Consider the following 19259-nt stretch of genomic DNA (forward strand, 5'->3'; position numbering starts at 1 on the left):
AAAACTACACAATGTATCAATTAATCTATTTTCGCTAAGTACATACTTATATTTAAATTTTATTCACAATTTTTATTCTTTTTCCAGAAACAAAAAAAGAAGAGCGAACCGCGCCGACACTGGCTTGACAGTTGACATTCACCAAGCCACGCGACCGTCGCCCGCACCGCCACTGCGATACTAGCATTATTATAAGTTTGTCTTTTAGTTAAAACGAGTCGTTCTTCGCACAAATACCGTAAACTTTAATATTAGGACCGTGTCCTTTGTAATGTGATTGTATAAAAAAGTTTTTTCTTAATAGGAAAAGTATTACTTTATGGTAAAAAGAAAATCAATATGTTTTTTAATATAAGATTTTATTTAGACAAGCACTTTGTGACTCGTTTCTAAACGACAAATAGTAATAATGCAATTTTGTTATTTTTAATTCATGTCCTCTATTGGACGCATAAATCTTTTTTTTTTAAATAATTTAGTGGCGTTATAGTCGCGGTTGTATAAAGACATCCATTGTATAGCAATAGCTAATCAACCAAAATAAATATTTTGTCGCACAATACAGTAAGTGAATACGTATATAATATTATTAAAATATTCTATGTGTACAATATATCGTGTTAATTAAATAAATTATATAAGTCGCGTGGCTCAAAAAAGTTATATATAGTTCGTTTTGTGGCCAGTGTCACTGTGATTTCCTTTCCATGGTGTTTCCGAACGGTCAGCGCGCTGTTAATATCTACTGGGCTCTTTAAAAAAAACAATTGTCTATGATTGATCAATGTCGTACTGACAGTTAATTTTTATATTTCAATGGCGGGAATTTTGACTTTTGCGTATTTAGCATTGCACAATATTAGTTAACCCTACAAAGTCTAAGCACTATATTATGTATTTTGTATACATTTCTTTTTGAGTTTAAAATGAGCCTTTGAATGTATTTTACAGCCCGGAGTAATGTTTTCTATGATCAGTTTTTAGAATTTACTCGATTTATTATAAAAAAAAAGCGGCTGACGTACGAATACTATTTTATATTAAGGATCATCGGTGAAAGATTTAACAGGAGGCTAAAGTATTCATAAAACATTATATTTTGTCTAATTTCTTTCGTTTTTTTTTCTATTTCTGGTTGTCTATGTTTTGTTGGCATATTGATACGATAATGTGTATTGTAATAGTGATTCTTTTTAAAATCACGCTATTTTTTTAAAATTATGAACAAATTTTCGAGACGTTGCGTTGCGTGTGGCGGAACTCATCGTCGTTTTGTCTTCTTACTAGAGTGAGTTATTGAAAATAATTCACTTCCCCGAACGGGAGTCGAACCCAGAATAGTCGCGTTTGCATTCAGACTGTATCACACTGCGCCACCACGGCCCCTATGTTATAAATTTTAATTATACAAATAAATATTTAATTTAATACGATTATAACGTCCGGTACACATGCTTAGGCCAAAATTTTATTTTACATTTACATTAATTTATAGTGAAATATACAACCTATTTTATTTTGAGCATTGTTTCGATATTGAACATTGTTTTAATTTATTATTTCTGTCTGTATATTATGTTTGTTCACAGAGATTGCTATTATATTATATTTTTGTGGTTAGTTTTTACGAACGTCTTCCATTATATAATTTTTTTTAATTAACTTTTGTTTCTTTTTTTAATTTACGGGATTAATTTTTAAGATGTTTACATTATTTTGACTAAACTGTGTAACAAAAAGCGTGAGCTTTGCATTACTTACATGTAATATTATGGTATATTATTTTTTATTATATTATTATTAAGATCCAAAGATGGTCGACGCATGCGATGCGCGACTGACAATGTCGAGAGTAGCAGTATTCGATTTTGATTTGTTTATTTTTTTTAAATAATATTAATAATAATAATATATTTTCCCAATTTAATTACGTCTAGTTCTAAGTACAAATGTTTCTAACGTTATTCCTAACATTATTAATAATTATGAAATTTATTATTTATACAATTGGTTAATGTACTTACAGAACGTGTTGGTGAATATTATTAAAGATCTATAAGTGTATAATAATTTGTTAGGTTTAGTTATTTTTTTAAATATTTTTTTTTGTTCACATTACCTAACACGCTTTGTGAAATATTTATAAGTTTTATGGTCCTTAATATAATAGTCGGTTAGTTCTTGTGCCATATTTAAGTGACGGAAACACCATTTAAAATAAAATATGTTACCACATCAAGGCATGTCTAATGTAAACAATTAAGCCAATCCTTCCTAGTAACTTGTAATATAACGCTATATTTTGCTTTCTAATTATTATTATTATTAATAATGTCGTTATTTTTTATTTTAAGTAAATATATATTATTATATTTAAAGAAAAATCTATTTTGAAATTATTGTATTTCTTATTTTCTTTTTGTGTTACACTTATTTGATTGTAAGTAGGGAATTATAATGTACGTTTCTATGTTAATACGTGAGTTCGGGGGTCGCTCATTTTCTTTTATATTCTGTATGGAATGATATATTAATGAATAATATATTGTGTAGGTATTATTTATTTTTGTGTTGGTAGTCCTGTCATATTTGACACGAAACGCCATATTTATATTTGTAGTTAATGCTATTTTTTGAAGCTCTTAAGATTTGAAGTTAGTCGAACTTACAGTTTGTACGGGCTTTACATCTTTGTATTGTAACTTTTCTAATATATATTATATATTTATAATTGTACGTGCAATAAGAGCGGCCCCGCTCTGTTTAGTATCATTGTGAAAATAACATGGCGTCTTATATACTTATTGTAACTTAAAAAATATTTGGTAGCTATTTAATTAAGTTTTAGATTATCGCGATATTGAAATGAATGCAAAAGTAACAAAAAAAGTAATAATAATAATAATATTTACTATAAAAGTAGACTGCTAAATTCGTAAAGGTATCCTTTTCTGCAGATCTACTGTCCAGTAATAGTCGGATGCAAATTATTATTTACCTATATATTCATTTTTAACTGGATTTATTAATATTATTTAAAAGATCGATATGACTTTTTTTATATTTACAAACTAGATTTTTGTTTTTGGTTGTTTTTTTTTAAATTACTCCACCAGTTAATAATGAAGGTAGGCAGGAACATACTGTGAGCGAGTCGTATAGTTATGCTTGTTAATTGACTTGGTATACAAATTCGTGAATCTCGCTCGATTGTACCGCGGTCGAGGCTTGCACTGCTCCGCTGGGGTCCACAGCCACCGTTTGTATGAGAATAGAGTAAAAACCTGTCCACTGTCCCTTTTGACTGTACGGTTAATGAAGCGCAATAAGAAGTGAGTCATGTAATATATATATATTGTAGTTTAGAGCATATTTTCTATGTTTTTTCGATATGTAGTCAGATACTGCCAGTGTCGATGTCGATTTGGAATGTATAACAAACTTTCTAGGTTTCGGTGATTGAATAAAAAAAATAATTGTTTGACGTTTTTTCGGAGGCAGGTTTGTAGCGTTTTGTAGCGTTTAGTTCGCGTAATGTGACGTCCGATGCCAATAACCAAATAGTATTGAACGATTCCTCCTTTTTTAATATATCTTTATCTTTCATAGTAGTTAGATAAGTGAATGTACTGCGCACAATCGTGTATGTGAGGACGGTGCGTGGTGTTGCCAGGTGGGTCTTGTGTACTATATACATGGTATTGTTCGACTTACTTTATTATTTTTCTTGACAAAATAAAGCCAAAACTTATAAAATAAATTAAGAGTTTCGCGTTTTTTTGTTTCGGCAATATATTAATTAGCACCTGGCAACACTGGTGTTGTAAGTTTAATTTGAACTTTCAAAGTGCAGCTGTCGCCGCAAATATTTTTGGTAATGTTTTACTCGTAGACTGAAGTCGCTGTCCGCACGCCCCCCCTCTCTCCTCCCCCCACTAATGTACCACGCCTGTCTCGCTCTAGATAATAAAACGACGGCATTTACATTAGAGCTCATAGGTTTTTTCCATCGTAGCACGAACGTTTTTCTATCGACTCGGTAGTTTTGTTTTGTAAATTATCGATAAATTTGGGTAGCATAGCTCGATGACGCGCGGCCCTTCAATCGTACTACGAACGTGGCGTATCTTATCTTTTAATACCTACGTCTAAATATATACTGAAAAAAAATCTATATTTTTAACAAATTTAATTTAAAAAAAATATACCTAATTAATGAAATTCCTAAAGATTAAAAATGAAATTTTTAATATTTATGTGTATAGTAGTGTTTACCGCGAGGTGGTTATATCAATAACGAACGCTTATAATTTTATTATTGTTTTCAAAAGAATCGCAAAGAGAATATATTATTTACTGTCCATGAAATTAATAATCTATAACTGATGTGTACACAGATATCAGTATGTTTCAGGCATTTTGAATCCGACTTAATGTATGTAAAAATAAATGTTGTTTTAAATTGTGATTTTTTATTTATGCCTTGTTTGTTCTGTCCTCGGTTTTATAAATTATGAATATAAAAGAAAAATATAAATAAATGTAGGTACATTTAAATATATTATGTCCTCAAGGAGGATTCAATCCACAACCCACCGCCTTTACTCTCGCACTATGCCACGAAGGTGTGAATTTCAAAAATAATTCATTCTCATTTTATCACTATATCACCATTGCTCTTAATATGTTAATAAGTTTATTTTCCAAGTTTCAAATAAACCGCATGAAATTAAACTCTAAATTATCTCCAAATATTAATGTAATCTACCCTCAAATTGAAATTTAGAATTGTGAAAAGGTTAAATCACAATTTTATCCTCCTTTTCCACCAAGTTGAATGGCGGAAAATATTAAGGAATTCGAACTTACAACTGTGGCATTTCGTAACACGCTGTGATACGACGGCCTCACTTAAAACTTCTAGGTGGGATCTCTTCCGAGTAAAATTTTGTAAGTTTAAGCACGTTTAAATCAATTAATTACAAAGGTAACCGTTAAAATACAACTCATAATAATACTATATAGGTGGCATTGTCAGCGCCATTTTAAATGAAACCACGGTTTAAACTACTCTATAAAAGGCTAATATAATTCAGAAAATAAATAATTCCCAAAAATGAAAAAGTATTTTTTTCAAACAAAATAAATAATAAAATTATCGTTTTAAAATAAAACGCCATTTGTAAAGTAAAACATAAGAACGCACACACTTACCTGTCAAAGCGGCAATGTGGCACACGTATGTGTGCGTTACACGAAATACAGGTATGGATTAAAATCGTGAAATGAAAAAAGAATCCTACGTCTAAACTATTCAAACGGTTTGAAATATTTTACCCTAGCTGCGGTTCCAGTAAAAGGAGCGCTGCCTATGAAACCTTCACATTCCACCCTATATATGAAATTAATATTATTAATCAAGAATATACAATATGTGTTCATTGCAAATGGAAATAATATGGCAAGGATCATTACAGGGCTCCGTAACGGATGATCATTATTTGGTATATTATGTTTAATCCCAAAATTATTCATATTTAATCACAAAAGATTGAAAATAAACCATCATTATATATACATTTATTCAAGAAAACAAGAAAAAACTAAACAAAATTAAAAAAAATGTTTATTAAAACCAAATTGACACAAGCACTTCTTAAAAAATAAAAGAACAATAATGTCATCATTCCGTATGAAACAGGTCCTAAGTTCAAAACAAACAAGTTATAAATTAATATTATATACAATATGGCATGTAGGTACGACTCTTTGGACTCGCCTCTTATTTCATTACAGTTAATCTGATAAGGCAATCAGTTTTAATGGTCTAACCAACAAATCAAATAATTTTCAGATTTTACTTTAAATTTATAAAATAATTGTTTGTAGTGACTGCTAGATAGTAGCTTTTTAGCGTCTTTTGTGTATATTTTTTTCTTAAAATGACATATATTAAAGAATAAATAAATGTATTTATAATTTCAAACAATTTTATCTAAAAGATAGTTAGACCACTTTCAATTTGAAAGCCTTCAATGGATTCAACTGTTATCTATAACAATAAATTAGTTAAATTACATTAAAAGTACTGTAAGGTGCTGAAATTAATCTGTTGGCACAAATAAAAAAATAGAAATTAAATAATCAATCAAAATTGCCACAATATAATAAAAATAAAAAAATATATATTTATAAAAACGTGTGAAGCAAAGACCAAAACAAAAAAGATCAACATTTAAAAGCATAATTAGGTTAAAAATTATTCTATGTCAACTTGTACCTAAATATAGAACTAATGAAAAAAACGTACAAATAAGCGTATTTCAAAAAAGACACTACCTGATCTTCACTTTTTTAGAACAAAAAATATTTTTTTTAGCAAAATTGCAGAAGATCTTCATGGAAAATTGTTTTCAAAAAGTTCAAACACAAATATAAGTTTTATAAATATAAAAAAGTAAATTCTTACAAATTCAATAAAAATACATGCAGCACGATCAGATAGTTCAAAACTGACATTACTTAGAGAGCTTAACAGAAATTCCTAAAACTTTATTTAAAGCCTGTAAATTTTAGAATATAAAAACTATAAATCAAAATTAATTTTAGGCTAAGCGCGGCGTTTAGTTTTACCATTCAACACGCAATGCTTCGAAAATGGGTAACGGAAATGTCTTACGCCCTATGTTAATAACCAATCCTAATCCAAAAATTGCTACCATAGATTGAAATAGACAGAGATGGAGGTAGGCATGCAGGTTAGTGATTTAATAGATATGTCGGACAGTACGAGATAGAAGTTAACTGGAGATAGGAGATACATTATTAATATTGGGCGTTAATGGCTCCTTCTGTCTATCACTTGAAGCAAAAAAATAAAAAATATGGGCTATTTCTAAAAATTACATATGGCTGCTTCTTATGAAATAATGTGTCATCCAATGAAGAAAAACTTATTTTTATGTATAAAAGAATATCTAAAGTGGTTGTGGGTTCGATTGCCACTTGTGAAACAAAACTGTGATGACTAGTACAGTGCTGACACTTTGAAAAGCCTATTTTATTAATATGCCCTAAATCTATAGTTTTCATATAAACTACTTCAATGAGAATTTCAGAGATTTGTTTGAAGGCACATTATTGCAGTATAATTTGCAGAACTAATCCTAGATTTCATTCAATGAAATATTCGAGGTAAAGAATGATATTTAACTGTATTTCTTAACTCTATACTTAAAATAAATGTAAAAAAAGATGTTCTTCCATATCTTTCCTTTTAACCTAAAATTTTAAAATTAATTTAAATAATTACAATTTTTTTTGTTTCTAATATTGGTCCCATATCAATCACTATAATAATTAAGTATTTTAAAACATTAAAATCTATGAATAATTGTCTTAATTAAAATGACTCAAGAAACAACTTACATAATGTACAATTTAACATTTTTTTTATTAGGATAAAAAATAAAAGGTAATATAGATACTAAAAAGAAGTAAAAAAAAAAGGAATTAAAATGAGTAGTTTTGTTAAAATACAACTAAAAGTGTCATATCAAAAAAAGGTAAAATTCATCACATACTATAGACACATAATATAAAAAATATATTATATAAGTTAAAAATATGGAAAAATTACCTGCACAAGAACCTTAGTAAAAATTAAATTAAATTTTAAGTCATATGAATCTTTTGTGTTTAAATATAACATTAAAATCTCAATGAAACAGTTGAGTATACTTACATAATTAATTTACACAGTAAGAAATTTTAAATTATGCTTATATTTCTACAGTTCCTATAAATTATAGAACTTTTTTACAAAACTGTAGTAAAAAGAAGAAATAAAGCATATAAAATAATAAATAAAATAAAGTAGACGTTATATAATAAAATATTTTGTGACAGGCATTTGTCTTTTGACATGAAAACTATCTTCCCAGATGATACTAAAAAAATTGAATTGTGCTCAACTGGCACGCTCGAAACGCCATATATCAAGAAATCAATCAATCAATCACTTAAAACTTTATATGAGGATGAACTTTACAGGAATTTAATTAGGTCATAAGAAATCGAACAGCAAGTCTGCATAACTATCTACAGCTGACTTCAGGGCAGCCACGACTCTTCAACCATACTCTACTATATACATTCTATTACTAAATAAATGCTTATTTCATGACACACAAATCTCAATACAAATAAAAACTGCTCATACCACATTAAATTTATAGGGCTTTGCCCCAATGTCTCTACTATAAAAACTTTTAAAAAATAGAGGTATGTTTACAAATTCCATATTTATGGAATTAAGTTCTTGGACATTCATATAGTTCTAAGTAATAGAAATAATCCCTTTTTAAATTTTTTTAGAGTATAATCTCTCTAGACAATCATAAACACATTCATCACATCATAAACAAATTCACTTATAAACACTAATTTCAGTCCAAATATACAAAGAAGTTGGGCGTTCCACAGTATTTAGTGGCCAGGGCTTTACCCCCTGGAGTGGGAGCGCTAAAAGCCACTTCTGACTTAAGTACACCACAACCATAGAGTAGGGAAGCTCTAGCACATTCTAAAAGGCGTGTGGCGATGCCATGTCGACGGTGACCGGCGTGTGTCCATATTCTTGATACACCGCATCTGGGAATGGTTAATCAATGGAAAGTTAATAAAGAAATAAATAACGACAGAGCGTCAGCTGACTGTCAAGGGGACGATTGTGAGATCGATCGGGAATGATTTTTTAGTATTTCCTAAAACTCTTAAGACAAAGCGCAATATTGACTTCCGCCATTCAAATACGCATATGCATATTTAGAAAATCGGTCAGTGTAGTTTTTCGAGTATCTTAGTGCTAGATTCCCTGTGCCTAACCTACTATACCGTCGGTTAAGAGTGTAAATCTGTTAAGAAGCTATAAAGAAAATTGGAAGGAGACAAAACTTCTTTAAAAAACTATGACTATAAATATATATATTATCAGAAGGCTTTTACAATTTCGGAAATTGATTTGTGTTCTCTACTATATGAAATAAAATAAAGGTTCATTTACAGCGCAAAGTAAAAGGTAAATACAAAGAAAATTATTTATTACTCACTTGACAGGATAATCTTCAACGCTGCAACAGTCAGGCTCGCCGGGTAACAGCTTGTACGCTTTGGCTTTAGGCTCCATTATCAAACAGCCAATTATTTGTCTTTTTTCAATACATAAGTAACCCTGTAGTATGGAATAATAAAAAATTTTTTAAACCAGTTTACTAAATTAATTAATGAATATATATAAAATAGCATTGTCCAATCATCATTCAGACGAATATTTTTAAATTATTTTCATTTCTGGAAGCATAAAGAGTTGTGTGTTGGTAGTAGTTGCACTGCTTTACATCCCTATGCAACAGTGTGAAGTTGCTAATACTTTCAGAGCAAAATATTAACAATAATGCGAATTATACTTTTAAATGACTTCTTTAAAAAAAGTTTAAGCAAATATATATTTTATTGAAAGTTTATATTCATTCTTTTTTAAATAAGCCCAATGTAATATTGATGTATATTATGTACTGATGTCGTAGAGAATGATTTTTAGCATTAAGCCCGCCTATTGTACATTTTATATGTATAAAATTTTGTGCAATAAATAAAAAAATTCTGGTGCACATCCCATTTAAATCTTTAAAAAAAAACACTCCAAGAAATATTCTTCTACTTACAGTATAAGTATGAACCTCCCTCGGCAACTCCGTAGCGTAACCCAACTGAGGATGAACCACCCTAGACAGTACTGCCTCCACTCTCTTCCAATTGGCTTCACCACCCCTTATCTTGATACAGCGGGTAGATTCAGTTTTGTCCACTATGTGTTCTTCTTTAAATCCCTGTGGGGCAATTATTTAAGATTTAAAGTAGTACACTACTAATCCAAAAAAGGTCAGTTGATTTAAAGATAAACTCAATTAATTGTTGAAATCACTTCCAATTTTGGTGGTTTTGAAACGAGACAGGTTTTCCTCACTCGAGGAAATGAAAACTTAATATTTTCATTTCCCCGCTCTGGTAACAAAGTAAAGCGCGGCGTCACTCAACGCCTCTAGAATTCGGGGGAAAATGGGGAATGGTTATTTTGAAGTGTCTTAGCATTCTCGTTAAATGTTCAGAATTATTTAAAACGAAGTTCAAAGGATCCTTTAGCCTACTCTGCTGAGTGCGGGATATACAGTGAAGCCACAAAAAAAATCTATATAAGTTTACCCTCAGCCTTAATAACGACTGAAACACATGATATTTCTGTAGTATGTTCTATAAAAACCAAACTCCACAAATAACTTTTTTACATATGCAGATTTTAGCCAACTTTTTAAGCATTGTATGAACATATTAACTTACATTAAATCTCAATACATCTGTAGCGTTGTGATGAACTAGATGGTCATGCTCATCTTGAGGATCACCAATCTACAAAAAAAAAAGCAAAAATCATAATCTGTGCTACTAAAACTGCAATTCTCAACTCATATACTTTGACATAATTTGTATATTATATAAATAAACATATAAAAACGGCCGAAGAAAACTGACTAGAAAATAGCTGAGGTTCATCAAATAGACCACATAATTTCTTGAATCATGAAATCTTTGAAACAAAACACACAACAAATTTTTAAATAAATGAAAAGTAAAGAAATATATTATGATATATATATTTTTATATAGAATGCTATAAAATAGGTCAACGAAATACTACAAATAGGTAACACCTATATAAAGATAATATTTAGATGAAGTCAGTTATGGCGCAGGGGCGCAAGCATCCGAGTGTAAACGTCAGGTTTATGGGTTCCATTTCCACTTGAGGAAATGAAATACTTAATATTTCCATTTCCTCGCTCTGGTAGCGAGCCAAAGTGCGGCGTTGAAACGTCATGTCACTCAACACGCAATGCCTTCAGGATTCGCCGGAAAGTTAGGAACGGAGTGTATTAACACTAGGATCCCAGGTTTCTGAAAAGCTAAAAAAATTAGATTACCAAAGCCCAAGACAAACAAACATGGAGATGGGTTTCTACCATAGAGGGACTTTACAGTATAAGAAAATTATAATAATAAACACAAGAAAACATGCATCATAATATAACTACTTTTTATACATACTGTAAATACAAATAAAGCTAAATAAATAATCTATTCCCTTACGATTTTTTTATAGAGAAATAAAAAAAAACATATTTACATACCTCATATATAACGCCACATTCAGTGCACTGTGTCGCACCAAACTTCTTTTGTCCGGCGTCTATCACATATTGGTTACTTCCACTTTTAAGTAATGATTTCTTGCCTTTTTCTACTATAAGAAAACATATTTTATTTTAGTTAATATACACCGCGCGTTATGTGGCAGAACAAAGCAAGGTAAACACCTTTACCTTGCTTTGTCTGAATGAATTAAATATAGTTTTTCCCCATAACCTATTTGAACCTACATGCATACGTCTTGTTTACAGTAGATGATGTCCCAATGCATCACTTACATACATATATACCATTTCACATATACTATATAACTAAATAAATGGCTTTACCTTTAGAGTTACTTGTAGCATTAATTCCAGGATTTGGTTTACTAAATATTGAGAATAATTTTTCTGGTTTGTCATTTTTTTCACCTGAATCAGCTGGTGTATCTGAAATTAAACAATGGTTTTTTTAGTAATTATGTATTTTTATAACTGAAACATTATAACTAGTGCCCTCTTTAGAAAAAATATACAAACTTCATGTTGTGACATGCTTCTTGGAAACTGTCTATACATTCTCCCTCTCGCACTTCCAACTTATTATGTTGTCAATAGAAAAATATACTTAATTGTATATCTGTAATTATTAATAACTATTAATATTAAAAAATATACTTAGTGCAATTTTACCCGTCGCAATAGTTTCTGTTGAAGCTAGTACTGCATTTGCATCAATATTATTAGACTGAGCCATTTGTAGTATTTGTTCATCCAACATTTTTAATTCTCGCTCAATTTCATCTAAATCAGGAATTTCTTTTTGACCTGAAATGTATATGTATATATATATATATGTGTTAAGATATTTTGACATAAAGTATTGTATTTTTTAAATAATTTTTGGCACAAAGCGGTCTTGCGTTTTTAATTACGTTGCTTAGAAGATTATAAGGTTTCCCTCTGTATCCCTTACATAGCTGAGTAGGCTGAGGGAACCTGAGACACATCCTGACAATCCATTGGGACACATCCTTTCCTCACTTTCTGCCAAATACTGGAGAAATTGCATTTTGATTGGCAGAACTCAATGCCAGAGCAAAGAGACGCAAGAAACTAAGTGCAAGATAAAATAAGCTTAAAAAAATTAAACATACCTGGTGCTTCTTCTCCCCCTACAAATATATAACCACCTTCAACTGGCAAAAAATCACCATTTTTCATGACACCATGACTTGATGTGTGACCTTCGTCCATTATAATATCATTTTGTACATTTATATTATCAATTTGTACTACATTTTCATTTAAATGAGCCATATTTTCATTTAAAACTAACTGCCCATCATTTTGATTAGTCACTTGTATCTTAATTTCGTTTCCCAGTTCAACTAAAACACTTTCTTCTTGAGGTTTAACACTGTCATCAATCACTGGGACGGCGGTAACAGGTTCAAATATCTGACTTGTAGCTTCTATGACGTTTGTATTGAAACATGGCACTTCATGACGTGACCTGCTGTATTTTAGCTCTGATTCGGGTATTTCTTCTTCATCCCATTGACTTAGTAAATTTTCAATTGTCTGTTTCTCTTTATCGAATGGATCTGCTTTATCTGAGAATTTTTTTATATGTTTTAGTAAAAATTTTGTGTTATTGTTGTTTAATCTATAAAACAGAGGCGATGTACGGCATAGTGTCTAGCTATAAATAACTTTTGGGCATTTGATGTTGAGTGGGCCTCGGAGGAAATTATTATTTTCATTTCCTTGCTCTGATAATGAGATAAAGTACAGTGTTGGGTGGCACCACTTAACAAATAATGTTTTGTTGACAACTCTTAACTCAACTCAACACTCTGCCTATGCTAAAGCTAATTGACATATTTATTTAGTTGCATATTAAAGTTTCACTTCAAACAGAAAATGTACAAGGAAATAAAAAAAGTAAATGTAATAATCATAACCACTGACAATAAATAAAATGATTCTACTTCATTATTATTTCATTTCATATCTGCAAAAGAATAAAGTGTAAATTTGATGTTTAGCGAGTTAGATCCCCTTTCGGGAGAAATTCGGGAGAAGAATTACTTCATTTCCACTGGTTTGAAGTTTTGCTCAAAATTGCTCAAAGTTCAAAAAATGGAGATCAGAGTATCTCAACATTATACTTTCTGTGCCTGCCTATATGATGAATAAAACGTGAAGCTAAAACAAAACTAGATAAAATGTGAAGGTAGAATCATTAACATACCATCAACAGAAGATTGACTCAAAATAGAAGCATCCTTATCATCTGACTTTTCAGACATCATAGTCCCATTTAAGACGCTAGGTGCAGAACTATTAAGACTCTTCATTATTATTTTCTTATTCATTTTGGGTTTACGTATCCTATGTTTTACCCCCATATTGATTTGACCTGGTTCCCTTTTACGTCTATGAGAATATGGTAATGATTTCCTACGATTATTATTTGATGTTTCTATTGCATTAGATATTTTAGTAGATATTGTAATGTTAAGTTCTGGATTAGTTTTGCCATAAAATGATTTGGTTGACAAAATTTCTTTCAATCTATCACTATTAAATAATGAAAGCCGGGCTTTAGGTGCTGTATTAGTTTCCAATCGTGGATGTTTTGAAATTGGACCATAATCAGTCATTGCTTCGTAGTGTAGCCTTTTGTGACTCTTTTCACTGTCACATACAGAATCGGGACTTTCACCAATTTCAATTACTGAACGACGGTTATGGCCTAATTTGGGCGGAGATTTATTTTCAGACGTATTATGTGGAGTTTTTTGCATTTGAGTAGGCGATATGTAACTACTCATATCCATTTTAGTGAGACAAATTACTGCATGTTTCATTGGAGAAATATTTTTCTTTTGTTCAACCAGAATACCTTTGAAACTCTGAAATTTTGGTGTCATTTTCTGTTTTCTATTAGATCTCCTCAAAAATTTGGTTGGTGTGTTTTCCTTGGAGTCCGAACCTGAATCAGTATCAAAATTGAGGTCTTTTAGAGAACTGCTGCAGCTTTCCGTATCAGCTATGAGACTAGCGAGGCTTTTTCGAGCTTTGCTAGATGTTGAAGATGTGGTTTGGACACTTGCACAGGAATGTGTAGATGATGGAGTTGCAGGATGGTTTTGTAGATGAGGGGTTGCTGGTGTTGATAAAGAACACCTAGTTTCAGGGCAGGAGTATCTTGTTTGATACTTTTTCAATGTGAATGGTGATTTCATAAAATTTTTCAAGTCCTGCGTTTCTCTTAAGTTTTTAGTATGGCTTCTTGTTTCATCTATAATAAAATATATATAACATAATTGGTTAAAAATTGAAATATATATTTTAACATCCTACGACAATGGCATGAAAAATATTCAGAAATTAAAAGGAAAGTGGAATAAGAATAGTTATCTTGTAAAATTCATCGAAAGAAAACAGTGAATCATTTATTAGAAAATAAAGATTACGAGTAAAATTGATAAAAATTAAATATGATACAACAAACAATTGCCCAAAAGACAAGGTTATATCACATTTTGCAATTGCAACAAACAACATTAAATTTAAGTTAAAATATTATTTTCTATAATATTATTATATAAAGAACATTTTATTTACAACTTACGCCAAAGCGTTCTTTCTGGTGTCTTAGGAAAGTTTGGATCAGTTTCGTCTCCAGAACTTGAGTCCAGGGTGCTGATGATGCCCAAATCGCAGTCATCGCTGTCACTTTCGCTGTCAACTACAGGTAACCTCCTGTGTTGAGTTAAAGAATCTCGAGATGCTTCGTTTTCCGCCAAAAATAACCCCTTTTTGCGTTCTGACATTTTCGGTGTATGGGTATGTGGAGTTCGAAAAGAACGCCGAGGCGTCGTCGCAGCCATGTCCATTGCTTATTTTATTTAAAAGTAATCTCAACCGGTAAAAAACATTGAAGCTCAATAATCAAGTTATGTAGCACCTGCCGAGGACACTTACTCATTAAGTCGTAAATCTTTTGAAGTATAACATAGCATTTTATAATTAACTCCTAAATTAAACGTTTTAAATCACAATTACTTCAAAAATTTGTGATATATCATAAAAGAACGTATCAAAAACTAATGGTAAAAACTTTTATCCAACGTTTGCCAGCAACCATTGTCCATATTGTTTGGCGCGTAAACATCTGTCATCAGTGTTGCTAGCGTAAAAAAGGTGGGATTGCTTATAAGTTTGAAAAATGGCAACATGTGGATAAATATTTTATGTTATACTAGCGGACGCGCGCAGCTTCGCTTGCGTAATTAGGGGTGAATTCTAATAAACCACGAAACATGTGTTCAATTAAATATTTTTAAGAGTCTAAATTTCAAATTTTATAAAAATCGGTGGCGATTTAAAGATTTTTCCATACAAACTTTCAACCCCTTATTTGTACCCTTAGGGGGTGAATTCTAGAAAACCATGAAACACATATTCAATTAAATATTTTTAGGAGTCTAAATTAAAAAATTTATAATAATCGGTGGCGATTTAATTTTTTGTCCATACAAACTTTGAACCCCTATTTCACCCCTTTAGGGTTAAAATTTTTCAAAATCCCTTCTTAGTGGATGTCCAGATTACGAAAGTAAACGTCTGTCCAAATTTCACGTTCTACCATTAGTGGTTACGGCTGTGAGTGCGTCTTACCTCAGTCAGAGAGGACAAGTCCTTTTATATTATATAGATAAGATAAGGTACCGTATCAAATCTTGAATATAAATTAAATGCATTTAGAAAAGGATATGGTATAAATAATACAACGTAGTGCATAAGTTATTGTCATAAATAAATAATGTTTCTTATTAATAAATATAAGAAAAAATATGTTCTGGTTTACAATAATGACAGTATTTTTTTTTATGGAAAAGACTATGCAAACGTGTGTACGTTACAGAATTTATTTTCAAGCTATATCCCGCACATAGCAGTGTAGGCAGAGGGAACCCAGTGTTCGCTCCGTACTTTACATCAAATCTAGAGGCATTGTGTGTCAAATGGCGGACCTCAACGCGCTTTGCCTCGTTACCAGAGCCAAGAAATGTAAATGTTAAATTTTTCTCGAATGGGAATCGAACCTGTCTCAATAAATTTAAGTTCATTTTACTATCTTTTTTTAATTACTTATTGAGAAACTAAATTTTTAATTCTATTATATTTTATAAAATATATAAATAACATATCATAACTTGCATATTTAACATGCATTTCATTTTATCATTTAATATGAAACTTACACAGGAAAAAGAAAATAACACACAATTTTTTTGTTAAAATTTTTATTTAAAACTAAGAAGAAAACTAAAAAAAAACATACAATATATGGTCCCTAATGACGGTACATTTTGACCAATAATAAAATTTTGAAATGAAAAAAAAATCACATACTTTAATTAATTTAACCCTGTAGGAGTGTTAGTAATGCAACCAATATAAAAATTAGCACCAATTTTATAAAAATAATATTAAGTATTAATTAAGACAAAATTTTCAAATTTTTTATACAATTTAATTTTTTTTAAAAATAAGAAGAGGAGCACATGTATATTTAAATGCCTTGGGAATGTTTTTCAATGTAAATATTTCTACAAATAAAAAAAAATACAAAAAGATTATATTTTATATACCAACAATGATTATATATTTATTATTTTTAACTTATAATAATTTATAAGTCTTGTTTGTAAAATACCACATAATCACAATATTATTACTTATGTTTATTCATTGCTTAAAAACTCTTAGCATGTAAAAGAATAAAATGCAAAAAATAAATCCTAAAGACACACTTATAAATGTTTAACATATAAAAAGAGTTTTTTAAATTTTTTTTTCTATATTACAATAAAGTCATGAATAATGTATTGATTGATATTTTTTTGTTTTTTTAAATTGATATAACGAGATATTTAATCAACTTTCAACATTGTTATTTTAAAATCAACCACATTTCGTAAGTAGTTATCAGTAGGCCTAAATGTAAGTTGCTGCTAGGTATTTCCACTTTAGTCAATTTTTATTTAAACAATTGGAAGCGCACTTAACTAAATAATAATTAAAATGATTGTTGCTTATTGTTTATTCTATTTTGTTGTATCAATAGATTACAGACCTCTGGTTTCAAAGTTTTCAACATATAATTATTTCTGTTCAGTTTTTTGTAATGTAGTTAAGAATTAGAAATAATCAATATATTTGTTTAAATTATGCTTGTGAATAATAAAAATATTCTAATATCAATTAAATGTCATAAAACACCTAGCAAAACATACAAGATGTTGATATGCCTATCACAACCTATTATTTCAGTCTACTTTCTGGGCTGTTGGATATTTGGACTAGGTTTAACATTAATATGTGCAGGCGGCTTAGGGCTATGAGCAATTTGGGCAGCCTGAGGCGTGAAATCCGCATTACCTCTATTGGGGGCTCCTGAAATTGATACCGGGTTCGACGGAACAGGAGACGGTCCAGCAAGACCAGTGAGATCTTCATTAGGTACCTCCTTTGCATCTTTTGCATGTGGAACTTTGTGTTGGGTAATTCTCATGCCGCCAGCCTTGACTGTAAACATATGCCTTTTTTTATAGATATTTATATAGTACGTTTAATTATCTTGTTGTATCAGAGATACATTAAATGCAGTACTATAATTGTATTTCACATTCTTGAGACAAAGGAAAATTCGTAAATTATTATTTTCTACATGTAGCTCCATAATTCAGCGTTTGACCTTGAAGCTACACATATTGTGTTTAACAACATAATAATATTACCTAAGCTAACAAATAAAAAACAAAGTGATCAATTTCAAGGTTGTTCAAGAATGTTTTTTCGTATTGTGAGTTTTGAGATATGTTTTCTGCAACCCTATACTTTATAGGTATCAAATATGTATTTATTGGGGGATTATAATAAAATAATAAATATATTGTAAAAAGCACAAATACGTAAACAAAGCAAGACTTTATAATTGTACTCACCCGCGGGGGGATGGCCGGCTTTGAGTTGAGAGCTTTCCTCGGGAGAAGACATTATTGTAAACTAATAAGAATTATAACTGAATTAAAAAGTAAATGAGGAGGTTAAATCTGATAAGATTAAAGTAAATATAATCGAAATTGACAACGTGTAACTCGTAAGTACGCGACAGTGACACGGGCGCAAGGAGTGTAGATTGTAGATAAAACAAAAAAATATATAAACAGCAAAGTCACTTAAAATAATTTAAAATTGGATACTCGTACCAAATAAAATATTTGAATTTACTTTACATTATATTAGAGCATTAATTAAATGTTTAATAGCATTCAGGGAACTTCGTGTTAAAACACTCCGATCCCCACTTAATAAAAAATAATAAATAATAATCTACGTACGGTTTCTGTTTATTAATATTATAATAATTTGCTAATATTTATGTCTTTATTCAACAAGTGTCTTTTATTATTGTAATAAGAATATAATCTTATCTAATAAGTAAGGAATATTAAGAACTCATATTCTACACTAAAACTTAGTTAAGAACGATAAGTGATAAACTTCTATTATTGACAGTTCTAATAAGGTGCCGGCATTTTGTCGTCGAATAACACTGAACTATAATTTTAAACCTGTTTAACCGGAATCACATTAATGTAAACATGTTTAAATGGTACAAAAACCTTGGTCCCTTCAAACGCTTACAATTAATAGGTTTCAATGTATTAATAAACGTAAATATGTTGGTTTCGGTGAAAGGGTTCTTAATAAGTACTTAGTTATAAAAAGTTTACTAATGTAATTTATTTATAGTAGCGACCTAGGCGCGGCTTCGCCTGCTTAAACTTGTAACAGAATAATTCTTTATTTTATTGTAGCCTACGTGTTATTCTGATGTATAAGCTATATTACTGTAAAATTTTATCAAAATTAGACGTCGGCTATCGTTTATCGTTTACTTATAAAACGTTTGCTTATTTTTCTATTAAA

General features: G+C 30.2%; 2 protein-coding genes across 3 annotated transcripts; both read right to left on the reverse strand.

The window, feature by feature from the left end:
- Window positions 1-5601: 5601 nt before the first annotated feature.
- eco (Establishment of cohesion) lies at window positions 5602-15417 on the reverse strand. 2 transcript variants are annotated; one of them, XM_085193947.1, is made up of 10 exons: window positions 14890-15417; window positions 13504-14556; window positions 12404-12862; window positions 11940-12074; window positions 11595-11696; window positions 11247-11356; window positions 10399-10467; window positions 9726-9890; window positions 9111-9232; window positions 5602-8652 (listed from the first exon to the last, which is right to left on the reverse strand). In XM_085193947.1, the coding sequence occupies exons 1-10, from the start codon at window positions 15152-15154 to the stop codon at window positions 8448-8450; spliced, it is 2685 nt and encodes an 894-aa protein (XP_085050073.1). In that variant the 5' UTR covers window positions 15155-15417; the 3' UTR covers window positions 5602-8447. The 2 variants fall into 2 exon arrangements, with proteins under 2 accessions (XP_085050073.1, XP_085050072.1); XM_085193946.1 differs by having other exon boundaries at window positions 11247-11359.
- Window positions 15418-16831: 1414 nt separating this feature from the next.
- On the reverse strand, window positions 16832-18465 carry LOC146533460 (death-associated protein 1). Its single transcript, XM_085194809.1, has 2 exons — window positions 18272-18465; window positions 16832-17852 (listed from the first exon to the last, which is right to left on the reverse strand). Exons 1-2 carry the CDS (start codon window positions 18321-18323, stop codon window positions 17599-17601), a joined length of 306 nt encoding a protein of 101 aa, XP_085050935.1. The 5' UTR covers window positions 18324-18465; the 3' UTR covers window positions 16832-17598.
- Between the last annotated feature and the right edge of the window lie 794 nt (window positions 18466-19259).

Source organism: Heliconius melpomene, chromosome 12, assembly GCF_056956725.1.
Source record: "Heliconius melpomene rosina isolate 202511_hmr_F chromosome 12, ASM5695672v1, whole genome shotgun sequence".
Taxonomy (NCBI): Eukaryota; Metazoa; Arthropoda; class Insecta; order Lepidoptera; family Nymphalidae; genus Heliconius; species Heliconius melpomene.